Genomic DNA, 23,845 nt, shown 5'->3' on the forward strand with positions numbered 1-23,845 from the left:
ATCATCGATCAATTTTGTTATCTATTAAAGAATGAATTTGAATCACCCGAAATACTTAAAGGAAAAAAGTTAGGAGCTAGACAAGATACATGTAAATCTCACATGAGCAAGGCTCACTTGAAGTGGTAATATGGGTCAGCTCATGAGTCACAAGTGGGCAAGTAGGCTAAGCTTAGCTTGTCTCTTGACGGGTTGGAAAAATTCCAATCCAATCCAGTATCCCTCTCTCTCAGACACACACTTTTTTATTATAAATTACTTTAAAGGATAAAAAAATCCCGCAAAAAGAAATTTGAAATTACTAAATTCCAAATAGGAAATTTTTTTTAAAAATGTGTTATTATTTACAAGTCCAGTGTTGTCAAAATCTATTAAAGTGTTGTTAACATACTTAATTTAAGATTTAGTAATTTCAAGCTTATTTTGTGGAATTCTCCTTCAAAGATCCTTTCCAGTACAATTACATAACAATCATGTGTATGCTGTGGAGATAGTGTTATATTCCAAGAGAAACACCAAGAGGATTGATTGGGCTGAGGAAGGAAGAAAGCGAAAGGATGAGAGGGTATGGAGAATCAGGAGAGAGAAAGGAATGGGACAGGATATATGAATATGAAGTGTACAATGATCTTGGTGATCCTCAAAACCCTAGACCAGTGTTGGGTCGTTCCAGGTGGTATCCTTATCCTCGCAGACTCAGAACTGGACGACAACCTGCTTCATCAAGTATGCCATTATTAATTAGCTTCTTCCCCTTTAATTTTAACTTGATATCTTTTTTTATAAGATTTGAAGGCTCTAGTTTAATTTTCTGTTAGATTTTTCTTTTAATCCGTTTTGATACATTTTTATTTGATTCTTCACCTTTATATTATCATGTCGCATTATTCAACCAAACTTTTAAAATAATATTCCTTCCAATCCTAAATATATGGTAGCCAGTTAATTAGGAAATTTACTTCAATCTTAAATATAAAATATCAATTCACTTAGCGTCTCAAATTTATAATTTTTTTCCCAACTATTCATGTTGATTGCATATATTAAGAAAGCAACTCACTCACAGGATATTTTTAATGCAAATGATTAAATAGGGTATTTTCGAAAACAAACCATCATACATTTTAACAAAATAACTAACTTATCTAATTTTCTTAATATTTGTAAATCAGTATCTAGTTCCTTTATTAGAAACCAGAGGGAGTATCATTTCACTTAACCCAACAAATGATGCATGTGACAGAAGAACAACAGATCAAAATTTATACACTACTAGCTAGTATTTCTATTCTAAGGCCTGGCTAAAACTTGATATGAATGATAGGCATGTCAAGTGAGAGCAGACCAGAATCAATGCCTTGGAGTATATATGTTCCTGCAGACGAAAGATGCAGCCCCAAGAAACTTAAAGAGTTGCAATCAAAAGCAGTCCAAGCTTTTGTTTACTTTGTGATTCCAGAATTGAAGTTACTACTTGAGGAAGATTCAGATGATGAATTTCAATCATTCCAAGAGATACTAAACCTTTTCTCTCCCAATAGAGATCGCAAAGTTGAAGGAAGTTTCAAAGACACAATAAAGAATACTCTTGTGCCTCAGCTTGCCAATGCAATCACTCGCCATGCTTCCCAGAAGAGTCCTGTGCATTATCCTCTTCCTCAAATAATATCTGGTAATAATCTCACTTATCATCACTTATAGAATATTAAATTTAATTCACAAGCGCTAGTTTTAGTGGAAGAGGCTATAGTCAAATTAAGTAAGAAGTTTTCTGTTGGAGTCCTAAAAGATGCATATGAAAATGCATTAAGGTGAACTACTCTCAATTGAGTCCAATAATGCTTGAATCTCAAGCAAGTGAAGCCCACCTCCTTTTTTGAAAAAAAAGAAGATCAATGATAATTCATAATTTTGATGGCATTTTGGAGTTTTAGTAAATTATATTATAAGTTTTTTTTTACCAGAAAAATTATATTATAAGTTAGTCTAATGGGTGCGTGTGTGTGTGTGTATAATTTTTAGAAAATGAATGGGCTTGGATGGATGATATGGAATTTGCAAGACAGATGGTTGCAGGAATTCACCCATTGAGAATCAAGCGCTTGAAGGTAATTTTTCTTCTCTCTTTTGCAAGTTATTTATGATGCCACGATTGTACTTTACAGAGAAATACTTCTAATATTATTAAACTAAATTTTTTTGGGAAATGTGGGTTAAATAAAAATGCTAATTTTAAAATTAATTTTTAAATTTAGGAAAGAAACGTTTTACAAGTTCAGCTATTAAACATTATTGTCAAATTCAGAATGACGTGATCACTTGTAACAAATTTTAATTGCAATTTAATGTTCTTATTTTATTTAATGATCTAAGAAAATATTTCATCCTAACTTCTCAGAGATTCCCACCTCATAGCAAAAATGGAGTGGACAGTTCAATAGAATCCACGCACATAGAACACAACCTTGAAGGCCTGACATTACTCCAGGTACGTAACGCAATCTTTCATAATTCAGAATATTTACAGCTATAAAATAATTATACTCCCCCCAGTCTTAAATGTAAGAACTAGTCAAGTGGTTTATTCTAATTTTAAATGTAAAAACTCAATTCATTTATCTCACAAATTTATAACTTTTTTCCCAAACAATCTCTGTTGATTACATACCCTAAGGGGTTTTCATCAACAAGGATAGTTTTCAAAATTATTAAAGATGGTATTTTAAGAATACCAACATATATTTACATGAAAAATTAACTTAACCAACTTTCTTAATCTCTACAAATTAATTATGTAACTCCTAAATTTAAGACCGAAAAGAGTATGTTATACAAAATCACAAAGAGCTTCATTCTTTCATGATAATATATTTTAACACAATATATTGATTGAATGATTGTGTGTCAGGCAATGCAGGAGGGGAGAATACTCATACTGGACCACCATGACTATCTGATTCCATTCTTAAACAGAATCAACACAAATGGAGTGTGCGCCTATGCATCAAGGACATTTCTGTTACTGAGGAATGACGGCATGTTGAAGCCATTAGCAATAGAACTCAGCCTGCCTCCATTTCCTCTGGGAAATGAACAGCACAGAGTCTTTCTTCCAGCAGAAGGAGGAGTGGAAGCTGCTCTTTGGCAGCTTGCTAAAGCACATGTTGCTGCCAATGACAATCTTTACCATCAACTCATCAGCCATTGGTGAGCTCAACATCTTCTATAAAGCATGTTTGGTTTAAAACCATGATTTTAGTGGAAATAGATAGTTACCTGCTTCCACCAAGACCATTGGTGATTCAGTGAAAAAGAAAACATGCATTAAGTTGTTACGTATATTGAGGTTTCACATGTTAAACATCACACGCATTTCACAAAAGTATTGAAATCAAATAGGGTTTTATCAATATAAAACATAAAATTTACTGTAAGAGCAATATTCACAGACCATGAATAGTGTGACTCACCCGTCAAACTCTTGCAACGCACGTGGAAATGTGTCTCATTATAAAAGATTCTTCCGATGAAAAGGTGAACGCCCAAGAGATTAGAGAAACTAGCTCTTATTGTATAAAGTCAGTAATTCAGAAGCAATGCAAATAACAAGCAAATAAAATAAAAGGAGAGGACTGAGCGGTTCTTTGGCAGCAAACAACCACCCTACTCCCAAAAATTCTAGTTTTCTCATAACTTCTGCATGCACATGATATAATATATCAATAAATAATATTAATGATGATTGTTCTACTATTAAGTTCTCTGCAATGAAGTATTTTGCAGGTTGCATACCCACGCAGTTGTTGAACCATTTATCATTGCCACCAGAAGACAGCTAAGTGTTATGCATCCAATCCATCGGATCTTGAACCCTCATTTCAGAGACACCATTCACATAAATGCTTTAGCAAGATGTATACTTATAGATGCAGAAGGGATTCTTGAGAAAATATTACTTTCCGGGGAAATCTCCATGGAAATGTCATCTGAGCTCTACAAAGAGTGGAGGTTCACTGAACAAGGCCTTCCTGCTGATCTAATCAAAAGGTAAATTGCACCTTCATTAACAAGAAAGGCAAAGTCTGAGTATTACACCTATCTAATTTCACTTTTCAACTATACGAGTTAATCATCCATGATACACCAATTTTTCAAGACTAAGTTAGATGTTTCTAAAAGCTCGGATAGTAAATTGTTAGTTTACTCTTCCAATTACAAAGTCTGGAGTTTCACTGGGCATCTTAGGTTCTGGTTGTGGCTTTTCAGGGGTTTGGCCATAGAAGACCCAGATGTGAACAACCCCGCCGGGATTCTATTTCTCTTGGAGGATTATCCCTACGCCATTGATGGACTTGAAATATGGGTTGCTATCAAACAATGGGTCAAGGACTTCTGCTCGTTCTTCTACAAAGACGATGATGCTGTTAAGTCTGATATCGAACTCCAGGCGTGGTGGACAGAGATTCAAAATGTTGGTCATGGTGATAAGCGCAACGAAACTTGGTGGATACGAATGACTACTCTCCCAAACCTGGTTGAAGCATTGACAACACTCATTTGGATTGCTTCAGCTATGCATGCATCGCTTAACTATGGGCAATATGTGTACTCTGGTTACCCACCAGGTCGTCCAACACTATGTAGACAATTTATTCCTGATGAAGGGACACACGAGTTTGGAGAGTTTCTCAAGGACCCAGATAAATTTTTCCTCAAGATGTTGCCTGGAAGATTTGAAATGAGTTTGGCTGTAGCATTAGTAGAAGTTCTCTCACAACACGCTTGTGATGAAGTGTACTTGGGTTGCCAACCATCTCCTGAGTGGATAGACAACGATGAGGTTCGAAAGAGATTTGCGCAATTCGGTGAAGAATTAAAAAAGATTCAGACAAGGATCTTAAGTAGAAATAATGAAGCCAGGCTAAGGAACAGACGTGGCCCAGCGAAAATGACATACAATCTCTTGTACCCTAATACAACAAGTTCTGGATCAAAAGGAGTCACAGGAAGAGGGATACCTAACAGCATATCAATTTAGCTGACTGTCTTTTTTAAATTTATATGTAAATTTCTGTAGAATAACAATTGTGCCTCGTTGACTAGAGGCCAGAAAAAGCAATAAAAGGAATTGGGAAATGCAAGATGCCTAAAAGAAGTAACCAAGGATAGTATGACTGACTCTTGCCATCTTGTATGGTACTTCTCATTTTTCTTTTCCTTATTTCATAAAATTTACACCCAGCAAGAACCCTTGGCAGCAGAAACTTCAAATCACACAACCCTAGTAGCAGTATATGCTTGATTTTGTCTCGTAAATCATAAAGAGTTGGTGAAAGGGGAAGTCATTTGTTATAGACTCTGATAGTCACCATAGGAACAGCTGGAAATGGACACAGCAGCATAAGCAGAATAGCTATGTCAAAATAGAAAACGGAATCAAAGAATCAGATGAATTACTGCCTATCACAAGAGAAGATAAATTATTTACTTTTTGAAGTAACCACCACTTCGGCAATTCATTTCATAGGATAAAAACAATAAAAAAAAGGAAGAATTGTAAGGAAGGGCCAAATTCACAAATTAATTAAGAAGGCCCTTAAATTTACCGCTCACATAAAGCAAATCCACCAGTTGAACTACGAGTATTACCATTCACGTAATGCAAATTTACAACTAAAAAGATATTTATCGCTTAAACAATACAAATTTATATGTGGAACAATGAGTATTACCATTAGAGGCCTCTAGCAAAAAAGAATTTGTGAATTTGGTTTTTAATTCTCCCTAAAAAATAGTATGTTGACGTAAAAAGGAAAACAAGAATTATGGCTACAATTAAAACAAAATTTAAAGAAAATGGAAGGGATTACAAAAGGAAAATTAATAAGGGATATCATATGATATAGAATAATGAAGAGGAAGGAGATAGAAAGGGACAGAAGAGAGGGAAAGAGAAGGAAGCAGAGAGAAACAAAAGAGAAAAGAGTGAGATCAGAGAAAGAGAAGCAGGGGAATCACATTTCCATGAACCAAAAGCCCGATTACAGCTAGTCCCTAGGCCACTTATTTATAGCCATTAGCTACGAACGGTCATCTCTCCTAATTAACCCCTCTGACCTCCAACTTACTTCTTTTATTTATTACAACATAATATCATCATACCTAAAAATCAGTCATTTCAGGAAGTTACAAGATGACCCCATGTCTTGATGATGCTAAAGCATAACCAAGATCTTTTTCAAATGCAAGAATAACAATTCTTCTTAGCAGCATGCATTTCATCAACAGCACCGATGCACACAAAAAGGTCCATCATCAACTTTTGTAGGACGACCCAACACCATATCAGTGACCATTTCAGCAGTCCCTAAGGCCTGGAAATTACTCCAAAATTAGAAAAGATCTTTCAATCCCTTTCTAGCCAAAAAAGAAAGCATTTTTATTTTCTACATTATTGTAAAGAGTAAACGCATGCTCACTACCATTTTCAAATAGACAATCAACGCTGATTTTCAAAGTCCATTAATTTAATTAATAAGAAGAGTCTTTGCAAACTCACCATCGAAAGCCCTTCCCCTTCATGCCCAGCAGCAAGGAACAAGTTAGACAAGCCAGGCACAGGCCCAATCACTGGCTTCCCGTCAGGCACTGACGTGGAAAAATTTGTATTAAGTCAGACACTTCCCAAGCAGCGAGGAAAATACATGCAGATAACTTCTCCTTTTTTCAAATAAAAAATATATGCAAAGAACTTCTAAAAGCTAACAAAATGAATATTCAACCGCAAGACAATTGAAAGAAAAACTAGAACTCACTGTAGGGTCGTAATCCAACTCTGACATTTCTACTTGCACTGAGATCTGAAAGGGAAAGTGTTTTTAATGTGGGAAAGAAATCTCCAGCTCGTTTCCATATGTGATTGACAATAGACTCATCCAAATCAGTGCTGAACCCAACAAATTCTCGGCTACTTCCTTGATGGTTGGTATTTTGGTTGTCACCCGCAAATAACAAAAATAGTGTTAAAACTTAAAATGAAAAACCCAAAAAGCAAAGCATATGCATCCACGGCCACTGCCAGTATTAATCTATCTCATGAAATTGATTTATGAGTAGGAAGACGTTGAATAATAAAACTTCCAATGAAGTCGGAATGGAAGATAACTTCAATCAAAAAACATTTCCCAATGAGTTAGCTGAAGATATACTAAAGGCATCATGATCACATGACCATTTAATATAGTTCTTTCTAAGCATATAATATTTTCACATCATACACAACTATAAAACAAAGTAAAAATCACGTAGCTTTTCTCTCTTTTCCTTCTCTTCTTATTTCACCTCATGTTTACCCAAATTAGGAGCACCTCATGCATTCAAATTATTTTCTCAATAAAGGGTGAGATTACACTGAATGGTAAACATAATGAAGGCAGCAAGCATGTTCCAATAAATAGAATAATTTATAACTCAACTGGGAGGTCTGTTTTACGAATATATCTATGAATAACATGACAACTTCATTAAATAAACCCACCATAATTGCATGTTATTTAGAAAACCCTCTTCAAAGAAAGAGCCTTCATTTTTAATATCAGTAACATGCAGTCACGATAGCGAACACTTAACATGCAATTACCAACTTCAGCTCCAAAAAAATATATATATATGTATATATCAACATTATATATTGTCCACACAAACTAACCATATATAATCCCCATTGGGGACAATTATGCAGGCTATACGTATTTACCCAAAAGAACATTCCCCATTGCATCAACAGTTGCCGTCATTGAAACAGATAAGGTTCGCCCATGATCATATCCTTCCAACCCTGAAACCATAGGTGGTGAAGATGCAGTTTGATGATCAACGTAACCTGCCTCCATCAGACCATGATTCAATTGTAGGGAATGGAAATTCTCTAGCACAAGCAAGTGACCCTTCACAAGAATAAAAAAAGAATTAAAGGAATGTAATAATTAGTCAATCAACCAAAAGATAAATCAGTTTGAATCATATCTTGCTTTATAAAGGAATTTACTCAAGAAATCACACCATTATCTTCACACAAATAAAATCAATGTCAAAAAGTTTCTTGTTTCCCACGGGACAAACTAGAGTGACCTTGATTCAACGCCACCCAGCATTCCTTGGCGTCAAATTCAATCACTGAAAATCAAGAAAATAACAAAAAGCTAGAGACCAATTTTTTCCACAAGAATAACACAATCAGTTATCTTAGATATCAATATTCAGCAGTCCGTCAAGATAAAAGAAATACTTGAGATCAAAAGGAAGAGCTCCTTAGATAAACATATCTGGAACAATAAGCAAGGATGCCCCCTCAAATCAAATGTAACAAATATCTCTAATTACACGTTAGGATTATCTTCTCGCTTTTACTAGTGAGCAATATCTTATTCTCCAGCTTGTGAGTACTTTTCTTTGTATTAAAATTTACTTTTTAACTAATACAATAAATTTTATAGGACAGAGATACACATATAATTTGAATATTTCATTACAAAGTTTTTCCCCCCAACATATCATGAAGTTTTGATCATTTTATCCAATGTACAATAAGTAGAGGCTGTAAATTATCTCAAAAAGAGAGAATAAGCATTATGGGAAGAAATTCACTCTTTAAGGGAAAATAATAGAGACGTGAGGGGAAAATTCTAGAGAGAGAAGTCTGGGAAGCAATTAGTAGAGAGTTCAATAGAAGAGAATTATGGAAGATATGATTGGAGGTTTAGCAGTAGAGAAACTGGGACCTGCTACAAAATGTGCAAACTGTTCCAGAAATTCAATTATCTATCAAGGTTCCAAGAGAGGGTCTGACAGCAGCAAGATTAGGGTTCTTGGCCGTTCAGAGGAGTCTAATTCTAGTTGACGTCTCAGAATTTTGATTACAAAACTTTAGTATGTAATCTGCCATGTCAGTTGGGGGTCAATTCCCACTTACTACAATTTGGTCGTGTGAAAGAAAAAATATGTTTAATGTAATGCCCAAAAAAGGCCAAAAATAACAAATACAAAATTACTTTAATTTTTTTTCTCATTTAAAGATTATTGAATTTATTTTTAAAGTGCGATTCTCTAAATTTAGTTACACTTTTATTATCATTGGATATTGTTGATATATTTATTATTTCAAGAAACATTCAAAGAATAAATGTGTAACTAAATTATCACACTTCTTTAAAAAAAATCATCTTTCAATAACAAAAATAATAACAAAAAACAAGAATAACTAAAATAATATTTTTAAAAGATGGTTGAGAACATTAATGATTATATGTTCTTTTTCCAATTCCGAAACCAAAGCAATAATATATTTGTCATTTTGTGGTGCTCTTTTCTGTACCACATTAAACATGTTTTTCTTCCCACAACCAAAATGCACCAAGCGGCAACAATAACAAGCCTTGTTGATTAAATGGAGTTGGCCACATAGATCGCAACAACAAACTTTTCCAACATACCATTAACCAAAAGATTATGATTGGTGACATCATTGACCGAAAAATAATTTGGCCAACAAAAGAAACTGCTACAATGCAATTAGCATGCAACAAGTGAGGTCAAAAACTAAGTTTCTGTGATACAAATTTTTCGTCCAATAGAACCATGCATAAGAGAGGGACTGCAAATTAATTTTTCCCGCCCTTCTCTTCCCCTTACCTACTCTCTTCCTTTCTCTGACACATTTTCAAGAAAGAAAACATTGAAAGTCAACCATCACAATCACTCACAAAAAATAGCATGAGCGTAAAACTTTTCATAGGTATGAATTTAACTAATTAGAAAAAAAAATTAACGATAGAATGAATCAAAACTCCCAACAAAATATGTAGTGAAATTTTTTTCTCATGCTACATTAGCGAGTGGCAAAGATCAGACCCTTGACCACTTGGTTACAGAGGTTTTAATGTCATATCAAGATCCATTTCATCTGAAAAGCAGAAGTTGTTATTAAGTGGAAAATAACGTACAACAAATATTTAAGGAACTTACACTTTTGAATTGAAAAAAAAAATCAACGCAATAGTATGGAATTTCAAGAACATTAGTATGGCAGTAATACAATGTGCTCAAGTATATCATCACATGGTTTTCAAAGCTCCCCTATCTTATTACAACTTGTTGGAAGGGGATTTTCCATGTTCGAAAGTTTTCACTATCAACTGGCATGACTTCAACTTTTTTTCACAAAAAAGGTACTAAATTGCAGCGTAAATGGAAAAAGAATAAAGGAACCTATCATTAGCATTAGTTCGTGATACATATATACTCACCTTTCTGGGCCTTACAGGAATATTTAACTGCATTCCCCAGTTTCTAACCAAATCATGCATCACAGAACCAGTCCAACATCCAGTCGCAACTATAATAGCCTTCTTGCTATACAATGTCCTTTTGATAGTCTCGACAGCTTCCACCTCTCCTTTGCTGGCCCCTCTGAACACATATTGAAACATAGCATTGACCCAAAAAAGTACATGTTCCATTTATTTCCACTATAGTGAAAGAGAAATAAATCAAACTTAAACCTAAATGAAAAAATAAACCTGATTAAGCATTTCACAGGCTCATTGTAGAACTCTGCATATCGTCCTTTTAATGCAAAATGCTTGTTAGCCTACATATCAACATGACTTTGTGACCAAGTCTGTGCTATGAAGTGACACGGTAACTAGGTATGAGTATGTTGGATGAAACAAAATAATGTTAAGGACTTGAAAGTATATATATAAATATATATAATTAAAGTGATAATAATAACCTTCTCAATATATGCAACAGTACGATGAGCATCCAATTGACAGTCATCAGGTAGAAAGGCGGCTGCACTGTCTTCATCCACCAACAGAGCAGGTTCCCTGTTGAATAGATCACTGCTACACAAATACTCTGCTTTCAATCCAGCCTCAGTGAGCTGTTTAACCCTCTTTTTCACCATATCTGACTCTGCCTGAGTTCTGCCAACTAAGAGGCTTCCTACAGATCAGAAGCCATATCATATCAGCCTCAGCCTTATTGTTACAGAGAAAAGAGTTTAATTTTCCACATTAAGAATATCAATGCCTCCTGCTCCTGAATATTATTACCACTTGGGCACATCAGGGAAGATCAGACACAGTCACACGACTGACTCACACCAGTGAATGGAGAACAGTAAACAAAGCCTGTATAATTTTAGTCTGCTAAAAATTCTAAAATTATAAATTATAATCAGCATTCTCCATTTCGAGATTTCCCTTCGAGCTCAGAATCAACATGCAAATTTATTGACCACAATTCAAATTCAAAATGCAACAGTATGTAGCAAAAAGCAAATCAGTTGTTTCCATTTACTGCAGTAATACAATTGATTGATCAATCCATTTGATTAATCAGAGGCGATATTTTTGTCTAGGAACATAAGTATCACTTTTGTTAATAGAATTCAAATCTTTCTTTACATAGCTATTTTCGGATAAAAGAAAATTATTCAATTATAGGAATACTAAGATTTGTCTTATGAAGGCACCAAAATAGAGCACATAAATACGCCTTTCACTTTGTCATTCAAGAAATATTAAAAGACATCAAAAGTTCTTTTCTCGAAAAGATACATGACTTTTTCAGTTTAATTTATAAGCTGAACTTGTACATAAAGTATAACTATGGGGGTATCTCATAATGAGACGGCAACTTCAAAGTGCAACCAGATGTCTGAGTTGTCTGTTGCCCTCAAATCCCATTGCCACCCTTGCACCTTGCTCTCAAAATAGGTGTACCCAAAACTATTTAGGTCTGCTATTAAAAAAAAAAAAAAAATCGAAGAGCATAAAATGTATATGGAAGCGAGGGAATCAGTTTAATCTCCAAATGAAACCCTCATATGAAAATCCTTTGACCTTGAAACATGGGAAGACAGTATAAGTGTATCCTTACTTTATGCTAAAAATTTGCTGAAGTTAGGAGAATAGGGGTGGCAAAAATCATAATCATAATCACTTGGTAGAATAAGCACTTATATCATGCTAAGGAACCATAGAACCAAAAGCTATGACTATTAGGTAAAAGCCTAGTGATGACTTTCACATCTAATAAGGTCTAGAATATCTTCATCAATGTTGGGTGCAATCGGAGGTCAAATAACTTCTTCAATAACTGATCTAACTTTTGTGACTTTGGGGTATAATTTCAGCCATCCAAGGCAAGCAGAATCCTCCAATAATATTCATGGCAAAAGCCACAAAAACCAGCTTCAACGGCAGCCAAAGAAGCCAACAGGTAATGCCATCTTGGCATTCATGCCCCTGAGTGTTGGGGGACAATGTTGGACTGGCACAAAGGCGGCCTAAAGAAGTGCACTTTGACAAGGGTCTGATGTGGAGCAGATCAATGCCTAAGGGGCCTCTTCAAATTTTTCAGAAGTTAGAAAGAGGTTGTATTCTTACACTTCATCATCAGTTGTGTAAGATTTGCTCCAAAAAAAAAAAAATCATCAGTTGTGTAAGAGGTAAGATTTTGTTTCAGAAGGAATTATTGTTTGTATTTGTGATCTGAGTTGATTATGTGAATTTAAAGGTAGCTGTTTCAGAACCTAAGACGTAGCTGAAAAATCTAGCAAGGATGTATTTTTGAATTTTGGAGCTGCTAATGTGGAGTTCTAATATGGTGATTACAACAGCTTGGTTTTAGTGTTGGTTTGAAGATTTCTTGTCATGGAAATTCAATCAAAGCTGTTGGCACAATTGAGGGAGTCTTAAGGGATAGAGAAAAAGAGAGTCGCATGTTAAAGACTCTGGCATTATTGTCGTGTGTTATTGGTTGCCCAAATGATGTTCGCTGAGTCAACTCTCACCTTTGAATATTGGCAAGCAGCACTGAAAAATAAAACTCATCATTCGAGTGGAACATTTAAGCACAATGTCAAATCAATAGAAGCAATCTTTTAAGGTTTAATGACAGCACATAAACCCGCTAAAAAGACCAAAGAGTTCCTGGTCATGGCTTTACAAGTTCAAAATACACACTTTGAAACAATATCGAAGTTTCTTAATACTTTATACCCCTTTAATACAAACCGAAATAATAAGGAATGTGAATGATAAACAAGAAATCTCTCGTTCTTAAATCATAATACAGTTTCATATTATATAAATTAGCTGGCCTCTATAATTATAATTCAAATTAGACATATGGACAAAAATTTGTCAAGAACTCACGTCATTGCAAATGCCACTCCATCTGCAGCTTCAGATATTGAAACCATTGAATTAACTCCCTTCAAAATGAGACAAAAACAGAGACATTTGGGGAATAAGGATCCAAATCTGTCATACCAGTCTTTTTCCAACCTAATTCCTCCAAAGGATTCAAGCCTTGCTTCTGTAGGCTTTCTGCCAACACATTCCACAGTCTGTAGCTTCTCAGTGCAAGATCCCACTTTCCACTCCCTGGTGTTTTGGGCACCATCCACAGATATCCCTGCCCTAAACGCGGTACATATTCCAAAAGAAAAGAAAAGAAATCTTACAGTCAATTGGAGTTCAGAAAATGCTCAACTTATTTGGGCCCAACAAAAAGAATTGACCGCATATCAATATGGCGTCCGCCGTTACTGAAAAAAATGAAGATTTCAGAACTAAGTCATATACTCATATCACATAGAGAAACTAGTCACACTAGCTCTCCTTTGTTTTTTTTTTCCTAGGTCAATGATGCTAAATTAATTCAACAAACCTCAATCTAAAAACTACAACGCGAAATTCCTATGTATAATAGGGAAAAGAAGTGGGTCAAGTTTCTTGATGTGCAATCAAAAGATGACACGTAGAATACACTGGAGAAATGGATAGCACCCAAAATAAACTAAAGGTCCATTCAACAAATATTAAATATCAAAACTGCAACTAATCCAAACTCTACTGCTGCAAATGAAACATGAAGAACAGAGAAGATGGAGGAGGCATCTTATCACCTGCGCCAGTTGCACCGGAACAAGGAACGGCCTTATCAACTACGGCGACCGATAGGTCCGACTCGATCAGCAACTGGCGGGCGATAGTCAACCCGATGATTCCAGCTCCGATTACCACAACATCAAAAGTTTCGTGAGATGCAGAGATGGGTCTGATTTCAGATAATCGATAGGTGTGTGGTTTTGCCGCGGACAAGAAAAAGGATCTTGGGAGAAGTTCTGAGCCAAACAAGATCGAATTCGAGGTCGAACCATAATAGCGTGTGGTACGCAATGAGAGAGTGTTGTTATTATGCGTGTGAATAGTGTTTGGGTAAAATGTTGAAGCTAGAGCCATTGTCTTCCTCTGCTACTGTCTCCCCTCTACTATGAGCCTGAACTGTGACGTTCTGAAGTTTCAAACTTTGGCGCTAGCTTGCAATGAGATACGAAAGTTTGACCATCACAAGCTCCTCCTTCCAGTCTGGTCTGGGGTTGAATAAACTAATTTTTAGATAGAACGTGATTGAGCGACCCCACAGGGATCGGGAAAGATGGCCTTCTGAGATCGAGGTGATGACCCACTATGCTACAGTATTACTTAGCTAACAGTTAAATTAGGTAAATTAATTATTTATGAAAAATATGTATTTGTATTCTCTAAAATATCATCTTGAATCCTTTGTTTGAAATGAGCCTCTGATCCAAACTCTCCCAATATAAGCAATCAATAAGGTTAGCTTGAATAAATAAATAAAAACAAAATAAATTGAGGTCTTATAGTTAAAGTTAAATTTAACATTAACTCTTTATTCTCTAGGAAAATTGAAAATAAATCCTTTATTGGAAAATTAATTGACAAATGATCCCCAAGATAATGGGTTGCATAGAAGATGAAGTTCGGTTGCACATAAATGAAGTTGAGTTGCACATAGGGGAAATGGTTTGCACAAAATATTATTCGGATATAACAAACTAGTTTGCACATAAAGATGATAACTTGCACAAAAAGAAAGATGGATTGCATAAAAGGAATATTCAATTGCACAAAGAAAAGTTATGACATAAGAAAATATAAATGCACATAGAGGAAGATGAATTGCACATGGAGGAAGTTAAGTTACACACTGAACAAGTTCGATTACATAAAGTCCTTAGGTATCATGTACTAATTAAATTCTCATTAAGGGATTTATCTCCAATTTTCCCATTTCTCCATGGTAAAGAAGTTGTCTTAGTTATAGTAATTTTTATACTCTCTTTATAATATTTAAATTTTTGAATTTATTTGTCCCTTTTTTTTTTTTTAAATACATTTTTAATCTTTTTACCCGTATTAATATACCCACTCATTATTTTTTTCCACACATTTTCCTTTTTTTTTTCTTACTCACTCCCACCTCTCTACTTGTAAATAAAAACATATTTGGGGAGAGGGAGCATGTTTTCTATATATTTATTACTTTTAAGAAGTTTCAGCAATTTTTTTAAATCACGTAATTTAATTGACTGGATTTTATAATATAAAACTGATAAAGTAAGTAACACTTTGTATTTGTCTAAAAATTTAATGGATTTTTTAAAAATTTTATTCTCTAGCTAACTGCATGTTTATCTTATCTGTTTTTTTTTTTCCTCATTCATTCCCTATCATTTTTTTTCCATTTATTCTCTCTATTACCCATCATCTTATAAATAAGGATATATTTGGGGGGAAAAAAATTTAACAGCTCCTTGATCATGATTTGGTTCTTTGATACTTATATATGGACGATAGGGAGTGTAATTTATTGTAAATTTTATTTTTACGTTGATATATATATATATGTATCTATATGTATTATACTACCTCCAGTTCTAATTATAAGATCTCATTTGTAAACTATAAACTAGGTTATAGGACCTATCTACAAACGAGATCTTCTAATTAGAACTTGTTTACAAACAAGATCTTATAATTAGGATCGGAGGTAGTAATAAACAAGTCCATAAATTGTTTTTTGGTTTGTTTTTGTTTTATCTAGTTTTATTGTTATTTTTAGGCCTCTACTATTTTTATCTGATACAATCATGTAAAGAGGCCTATCTTTTTATGTATCATTTTAATTATGTATCATTTCACTTGGTGTTTATTAATATCAAATAATAATAAGCAACTCCATAATAACCATAAAAAGTGATATGAACTCATTTTTTACTCATACTTATTTTCCTCTTGTTCTTTTGGTTCGTGCTTAGCTTATTTGGATATTTTCAATTGGTTTTACTCCGCTTTTGGATACATCATATTTGGAAGCTACACTATGTCGATGTTACAATGTAATCTCCTTTAATAGAAAGGGCAAAATGAGTCCAAGATAAAATACACTATTTACATACATGATTTTTGAGCATAATGAGGGAATAATCGATAAAATTGAACTAACAATAACATCTATTTTTATGGTTAATAGATAAAATTCATTAGGACAGCATTAAATTATTGAGGCAAATGTCAAATACAGGGATATTTCAAAATAGGCTTTGAACCTCAGATTTCAGGTATACTTAGAGAGAGAGAAAAAAAGCTCAAGCAATATGACCACACTCTCTCATCCTTTGTTATCCTCTTTCAAAAAGGTTGCTGGTTTAATCCTACTTATAATTTCAACAAGTCATTAATATGTGCCTCCTATAATTCCCAAAAAAAACAAGAAGCAGACCCCACAAAAAGCTCTTGTAGAAATTCAAATTCAATTACTCTTTTGGTTTTTACTATAAAACAGTGTAAAGCAATGAAAGCACAGTGCTCAGAGCCAGGAATAGTATGTATGGTTTCCTATCTCAATACACGAAACTCAAGAACTAGTTTTTCAACACATTGTTACGCATGCAAACGAACATTTATGGCCGGAAAAGTTAGATTCTTTCCATATCACTGAGCATGGCCGCAATAAGTAAAGAAAATTAAGTCATCCATGCTTTGTGACCTATTTAATGCTTTAAGGTTTGATGTTAACATATCATGTTATGTTCATGATAATGTACCAAGAAATATATAATACCATCTTTCAACTCAAAATCCAATGACAATCATGGGTCATTTCTATTCGTATGCTCCTTCAACCTACCCTACTGTTAGATGCAGAATTTCTTCATGTTTCACTGTAACTCGACTCCAATAGAAATGGCGTGAAAAATACCTAGCAACTTGATTATAGGATGTCCAATATTCATCAACGATTTTATATCCCAGTCTTCTTGTCCCCATTGATAACATGGATACAAAATCCATGTCAGCTTCTTTGTTAAATCTTCATCAAAATATTAATTCATGCTTGATTAATGTAGTAACTTTTTTGAAAATAACTCACAAAGAAATCGCCTTTCATCCACGATCAAGGGTTCAGAATGCACCTCAGATATCATTTGAGATTAGGCCCATCCCATGAGCAAATGGAACCAATGCATTGCCACCATAATCTTCATCTGTAACAACATTTCCTACCATATAACCCTGCATGTAAATCACTTCAGGTTGCAGCAACATAGGCTTGAAAACATATTTATCGATCAAGGATAGAGACCCTGGAATTCTCAGATTGGGCTCTACACCAACATGAATCCCTTCAAAACTTTGAAACTGTACCTTATTCCTGATCCAAATACATTGTAACAATTTCGACCACCAAAGGACAACCTATTTCATTACATTATTTCAGAAGCAGGAGTAGGCACAAAAATTCCAGCAAATGACCTTTCAAAACAAAGAAGGGCAGGAACTCAGGGAAAACAATCTCAGAAAAATAATAGAGGGTTATTGATTTATACAATTTCTGTGAAAATTGTCCAATTTTTTCCATCACTATCTTAAGGAGAAAAGTATGCGTATCAGAGGCAATTTTTTTGTCTCCAGTTCTGTAATCAGATTCATTCTTGGGGTGAGGAAAACCCAAACCAACAAGAGAATCGAAATATCAAATGTTGGAGACCTGTAATGCAGAGAAATTAATTTATATGTAAAATTTAATTAAGGAATGAAATTGAAACCTGAGACCAAAATCGGTATCTTTTGCCCAAAAAATATATTCTTTTCAGAATTTCAAACATCATCCAAGGTTCAAACAAGATATCTTTGACCAACTGTAAGGATTGAGGTGCAATGTAGGAAGATTGCCCTTAGTCTTTGCTCCTTCAAAATTTAAAGGGCCTCAAACACAAATTAAAGTAATACAAGAGTGATATGAAAATATTAGGGGTGATGCTAAATCATTTATGAAGGATCGAACTGAGATTTTATAGGGAAAAAAAACAGTTTCTAAAATAAAAATGGAATGATTATATCATGCCCACAGATGAAGCCATCAAAGCTAAGACCAGCCAGCCTGGTCCACCATTAAGCCACAGAACCATAGGATCTTCTAAAGTTTTGTTTTCTGATACAACAAAATAACAGTAAAGGTTCCTTGCACACTTTCATCCACTGTCATACCTTCAACATTCCATTGCAAGAACCACAGCATCAGACATAAGGCAAGTCTTTTCCTATTAAGAGAGGATTTGAAAACAGCCATTGTAGAAATGGTAATAAAAGCAAAAACAGCTAAGAGATCAGACTTAGTCAAGCGTTTTCTTTTCAAGGAAACCCCGGATTCCAAATCATAAAATAAGCACAAAAAAATTATGAAATAAAAAAAAACATAATTTTTAATCCGAGAATCTGATTAGACGCTGCAGAAATAGGAATAAAAGCAAAAAGAATTTAATGTACCCAAAAGCATTAGAGACACAAGTCAAGTCTTCTTTATTAATGGAAAACCACATTCAAACCATAAAATAAGCACAAGACTATTTAGGTAAGACTCTGATAAGAAGGCATTGCAGGGATGGGTAAAAGCAAAAGAAGGAATTAGTCTAATCAAAAGCTAGAGACAGAAGGGCAAGCATTCTTTATGTAGAAACCCAACAGTAAAACCAGAAAATACGCACCAATTTTTTTAAGGGATAAAACACAATTCATTAAATGAGAATCTCAACAGTGAACAGCATCACAGTAAAGTGAATAAAGGAAGAAAGCGATATAATGTACCCAGCATAGTGCATGGAATGTACAATGCTATAAGATGCATGTCACTTAATTTATAAGGTTCAATAACCCCATTCATCATCAACTGGAATTATTTTCAAAATCTAACCTTCTTGCTACAGTCATGTCAGCCGGGAACATACTAGTGCTACCATGCTCTTAAGATCCATCATGAGATTCATGATGACAAGAAAAAGTACACCATGAAATCCTTCTCACCAAAGAGACTTAAAAACCAGAAATCAGCAAAATAATCTCTAAACTATGGCATTATCAGTTGAGGTTTCCTACTAGAAAATTCAAAATTATCATGTAATTACATTTTAAACAAGATGCAGCGTCAAATTGCACCCCAGATATAGCTTCTGAAGGAAACAAAAGAAACAAATCAAGCACGGCGTTTACTCAGTCGCCACGAGTTTGGCTCATGGTATCTGTCATAAAGTGGCTCTATACGCTCTTGTCGCTTCCGCTTGCTCATTTTTGTAGGATCTGCTACTTTGAAGAATCTTGGAGCCAATTCAACTAGCCATTTGGGGTCTATGACAGTGACCTCACGCATATATTCCTTTGTTGTCATCACAAGCTCATGGTAAATGACCCAATCTGGCTGTCTCTGGAACAATGCTGAACTCGGATGAATATATACAGGCTGATTCTCAACTAGAGTTCTGTAACCCTCTTGAGGGTCCTTTCTAGCCGCATGAAAGAAAATCCTGCAGTGATAGCCTTCCTGATCTTAGTGAAGTTCTTTCCAGCACTTACAACATCCAATTTGTACCTGAAAAACAGAGCTAGTGCCTCAGAAACTAGTTCGATCAAGCCAGTCTAAAGGTGCAAAGGAACTAGTGGCAACATAGTGGCACAAACCACCAAAATAAAAAAAAGATTTATAAGCCACAATAATGGAAACAAGAAGTCTGATCCCCTATATGAAGGGAATAATCATCAGTTTCTACGGTAAAAAAGCAATTTAAAATCTGAAAAACAAGTATATAAATGAACAGAAAGAGCCTCAAAACAATTGGCCATGCAAACTAATATAAAACATAGATAAAAGTAGAACGTAGCAAAGGGTCAGGCAAAAACATTTAGAAAGATATATAGATAGGTAGATAGATAGATATCATACTTATCCATAATGGTGAGAAGCTGTTTCCTGACATCCTGTGCCCTTCGCAAAGATCGAGACTGAACAAAATTCTCAAAACACCAGGGTCCAGAAAAATTTTTAGCTTTCCAAGCCTCATACACAGCAAGTAGAGTAAGATGATCACCCTCTGGCTGGAAAAACTTTGCCCTCTTCTGATCAGCTTGGGCTTGTTTTTCCCTAGGCCTGTAAAAAATATTGCCAGTTTGAATCATGGCAATTATGGTCAGTATCTCATCACTACAACCAAGGTCCACACTGGCAAGCAGCATCTTGGATAATGGTGGATCTAGAGGAAATTCTGCCATTTTCCTTCCCAATTTAGTTAAAAGGCCCTCTTCATCCAATGCCCCAAGACTATACAGCTGTTCCATGGCAGAAATGAGAGCCTGGGGTGAAGGAGGATCCATAAAATCAAAACTAAGAAGATCATTTATACCCATAGCTTTCATTGCAAGAGTAATCATCCCAAGATTTATCCTTTGAATTTCTGGAATAGTAGTAGGAGACATCTCGTTTCTATATGCTGCCTCAGTATAGAGGCGGTAACACTTCCCAGGCCCAGTACGCCCTGCACGTCCAGCTCTTTGCTTGGCTGATGCTTGTGAAATTGGAGTTATCACCAAAGAATCAAGTCCTTGTTTTGGGTTGTATACATTTTGCTTAGCAAACCCAGGATCAATTACATAAAAAATCCCATCAATTGTCAAAGAAGCCTCAGCAATGTTAGTTGCCACAACCACTTTTCTCTTCCCTGGAGGTGCGGGTTCAAATATCCTAGATTGCATTTCACTCGGAAGAGCACTGTAGACAGGTAGAATAATCAATTCCGGAACATTCTTACCTAATCCTTTCATTCTTTCGTAAAGAGACTGGCAAGCAAAATCAATTTCCTCTTGACCAGTCAAGAAGAGAAGGACGTCTCCTTCTGGTTCTGTCAAATGGATCTGTAGGACAGTGATCAAGGCTGCATCTAGATAATCACTTTCTGGTTGCTTGGTATAAAGTATCTCCACAGGAAAAGTCCTCCCAGGAATTGTGAAAATGTTACAGTTAAAGAAATACCCTGAAAATTTCTCAGCATCAAGGGTAGCAGATGTGACAATCAATCGCAAGTCAGGTCTACGTTTCACCAGCTTCTTCAACAGTCCAAAAAGAACATCAGTATGAATAGTTCTTTCATGAGCTTCATCAAGCATTACAACAGAATATTGGGATAGACTCTCATCAATCAATATTTCCCTGAGAAGCATACCATCTGTCATGTACTTGATTACAGTGTCTGGACCAGTGCAATCCTCAAAACGAATGGCATAACCAACTTCCTCACCTAGTCGACAACCAAACTCTTCAGCAACTCTTTTTGCCACTGACATAGCAGCCACCCTACGAGGCTGAGTGCATCCAATTTTACCTCTTGTAGTGTAACCTGCTTCAGCAAGATACTGCGTGACTTGAGTTGTTTTGCCTGAACCTGTCTCACCAATCACCACTAGTACCTGATTGTCATGCACGGCTTGAATCAGTTCTTTCTTTAATTTGTAGATTGGTAAGCTCTGCCTCTGTTCCTGAATGGAGAGCTTTGATCTCTGTCCAAAAGTGATGGTCTTCCCATAAGCGTCCTTCTTCCATTCAGGCATGTCATAGGCTGATAAACCAACACCCCTAAGCTCCTGTGCCAGATGCCGTTCACCTGATTCTGGCATTGGGTCTTCCCAAGGCCGATTGAGATCCTTCGGAATAGAGTCAAGCATTGTGCGTTGTTGTTGTTCACGTACTTCTCTACGCTCCTTTATGAGTGCAGATTGTAATGCAGCAGCACGACTCAGAGAACCTTCAGGATTCTTGAAGATCTTAACAGGTGACATGTCCATGGAATACCGACTCTGCCCTTGCAGAAAAGCAGGTTCATCTTCATTCATTTCAATCTCAAGTTCTTCCTCGGCTCCTTCCTCTTGGTATAGCACTCCATCTCCGTCCTCATCATAAGTCGGATACTCCGTAACACTCAAAACACCTGAAGCAATCAACTGTTTTGCTTCCCATCTCTCAGGAGAGCTCATTCTCTTTAAAGGTCTGCGCGAAGAACCAACGTCATCCTCTTCCACAATCCTTATCCCAGAAAGACCTGTCCGGGTTACTGGCCCATCCTTTGAATCTTGAGGATTCATTCGAAAAGAATCATCATTGCTCTTCTTCAAAGGAAGAAGATCCTTCCCAGTGTGCTGATCAACATCCCTCATTGATAGACTCAGCTTCTGACCAGAAATTGATATTACCTTCACGTAAACCTCCTGGTCCCGCTTCACAACGTCCTTGGCATTACCAATTCTTCGTGATGCCATCTGGGAAACATGTACTAAACCCTCCTTTCCTCTCAAATCATCAAACTGGACAAAGCATCCTGTATCCATAACTCTTGACACCCTGCCTTTATAAACCTTGTACAATTCTGGTTCATTAGAGCTGTACCTTCGATCCCTGTGAGATTTCCGGTCTCTATCTTCATCACCGTTCTCCCTTCCATATCGATTCTCCTCATGCCCATCTCTCCTACGCCTGTCATATCTATCCCCATGTCTTCCATTACTTCTGTGATCCCTTCTCTCATCCTCATATTCATAGCCTCTGTCTCTTTCTCTATGCCTCTCCTCCCTTTCGTACCTATCCCTACGCCGGTCTCTCCTATCTCTATCCCTATCCCTCCCTCTATCTCTGTATCTATCCTCGTCTTCCCGTTCACTCTCTCCATGGTTTTGTCTAGCCTCCATCTCTAATTCCTTATCGAGTTCCTTCGCTCGATTGCTATCGTCCGCAATCGCAAGGGCTTTAAACTTAGTCTTCTTTCCATCGGCGGCGCCATCTTTATTCGATTCCTTTTCCGGCTTGGACTTGGGAGGAAGAATGGCATGTATGATAGTCAGAAGTGTTCTGACAAAATAATCCGGCATCTCCGCTCCATTCTCCTTCAATTTAGCATCAAATTCTTCCACATTCTCAGAATTCCGACCCAACTCTGTGATAAACTCAGCAAGGACTTTATCACCGGTGCCAGTGTGGGATTCTAACTCAGTGCATACCTTAGAAACAAGAGACAAGTACTCAAGCTTCTTCAGTCCATCTTCCTCGATAGCCATTTGAGGATGTTGTATAACGCACCCCAAATTTCCAGAGGATTCGATGAGAATCAAACGGAAGAAGAAAGAAGCTTATAGCCACAGCATCAACAAGAAGTCGGCAAATATAGGCGGCGGCAAACTGGTCGTCCGAGAACGAGGGCAGATCGCGGCTTCAAATCGGATCAAATAAGCGATACGAGGCGTGTTTTGGCTGGAATGAAAAATGATGTAATTCGTGAATTGGAGTCGTATTTTATATTTTTATCCTTTTTTCAAAAAAGGGATTTCGGATACTAAATGACCAACAGCTTAGGGTTTGTTTTGGCGCTGCTAACTGTTAACAAGGCCTGATCAGATCACAAGAAATAAAATTGCAGAAAGGATCCGCGTATCTCTTCCATTATCTCACGGTAATATCTTACATTATCTTTTATTATCTTCGTCATCTCATAATTATTTTATTATTATAAAATCTGTAAATTCTATTAAAATTAAAATGGTAAAATTGTACTTATAAATAGAAAATATGCTTCATGTAATCCATAAAAGCA

The 23,845-nt window shown here is 35.8% G+C and overlaps 3 protein-coding genes across 3 annotated transcripts; 1 reads left to right on the top strand and 2 right to left on the bottom strand.

Moving 5' to 3' along the window:
* Positions 1 to 494: 494 nt before the first annotated feature.
* On the top strand, positions 495 to 5,162 carry LOC114753587 (linoleate 9S-lipoxygenase 5-like; the record flags this gene model as incomplete). Its single annotated transcript, XM_028942278.1, has 7 exons — positions 495 to 726; positions 1,325 to 1,672; positions 2,023 to 2,108; positions 2,399 to 2,488; positions 2,909 to 3,207; positions 3,784 to 4,047; positions 4,267 to 5,162. Coding segments are annotated over 7 exons (2,091 nt in total), but the record flags the coding sequence as incomplete, so codon positions are not given.
* Positions 5,163 to 6,131: 969 nt separating this feature from the next.
* LOC114753591 (D-amino acid dehydrogenase) lies at positions 6,132 to 18,072 on the bottom strand. Its single transcript, XM_028942281.1, has 10 exons — positions 17,357 to 18,072; positions 13,982 to 14,449; positions 13,344 to 13,493; positions 10,793 to 11,007; positions 10,578 to 10,648; positions 10,305 to 10,467; positions 7,757 to 7,946; positions 6,816 to 6,974; positions 6,560 to 6,648; positions 6,132 to 6,374 (listed from the first exon to the last, which is right to left on the bottom strand). The coding sequence occupies exons 2-10, from the start codon at positions 14,316 to 14,318 to the stop codon at positions 6,282 to 6,284; spliced, it is 1,467 nt and encodes a 488-aa protein (XP_028798114.1). The 5' UTR covers positions 14,319 to 14,449; positions 17,357 to 18,072; the 3' UTR covers positions 6,132 to 6,281.
* A 997-nt stretch (positions 18,073 to 19,069) lies between these two features.
* On the bottom strand, positions 19,070 to 23,542 carry LOC114753588 (probable pre-mRNA-splicing factor ATP-dependent RNA helicase DEAH5). Its single transcript, XM_028942279.1, is given in 3 exon segments — positions 19,070 to 19,733; positions 19,736 to 19,806; positions 20,158 to 23,542. Coding segments are annotated over 3 exon segments (3,546 nt in total). The 5' UTR covers positions 23,313 to 23,542; the 3' UTR covers positions 19,070 to 19,413.
* Positions 23,543 to 23,845: the final 303 nt, after the last annotated feature.

Source organism: Neltuma alba, unplaced genomic scaffold (assembly GCF_004799145.2).
Source record: "Neltuma alba isolate B1F8T4 unplaced genomic scaffold, ASM479914v2 tig00008008_pilon, whole genome shotgun sequence".
Taxonomy (NCBI): Eukaryota; Viridiplantae; Streptophyta; class Magnoliopsida; order Fabales; family Fabaceae; genus Neltuma; species Neltuma alba.

Coding starts and splice junctions, on each gene's coding strand:
- LOC114753591 (XM_028942281.1), bottom strand. CDS start 14,318: ATGGCTCTAGCTTCAACATTTTACCCAAACACTATTCACACGCATAAT. Junction 6,649..6,815: donor AGTTGGATTACGACCCTACA/GTGAGTTCTAGT, acceptor TTTCCACGTCAG/TGCCTGACGGGAAGCCAGTG. Junction 6,375..6,559: donor AAGGGGAAGGGCTTTCGATG/GTGAGTTTGCAA, acceptor AGTAATTTCCAG/GCCTTAGGGACTGCTGAAAT.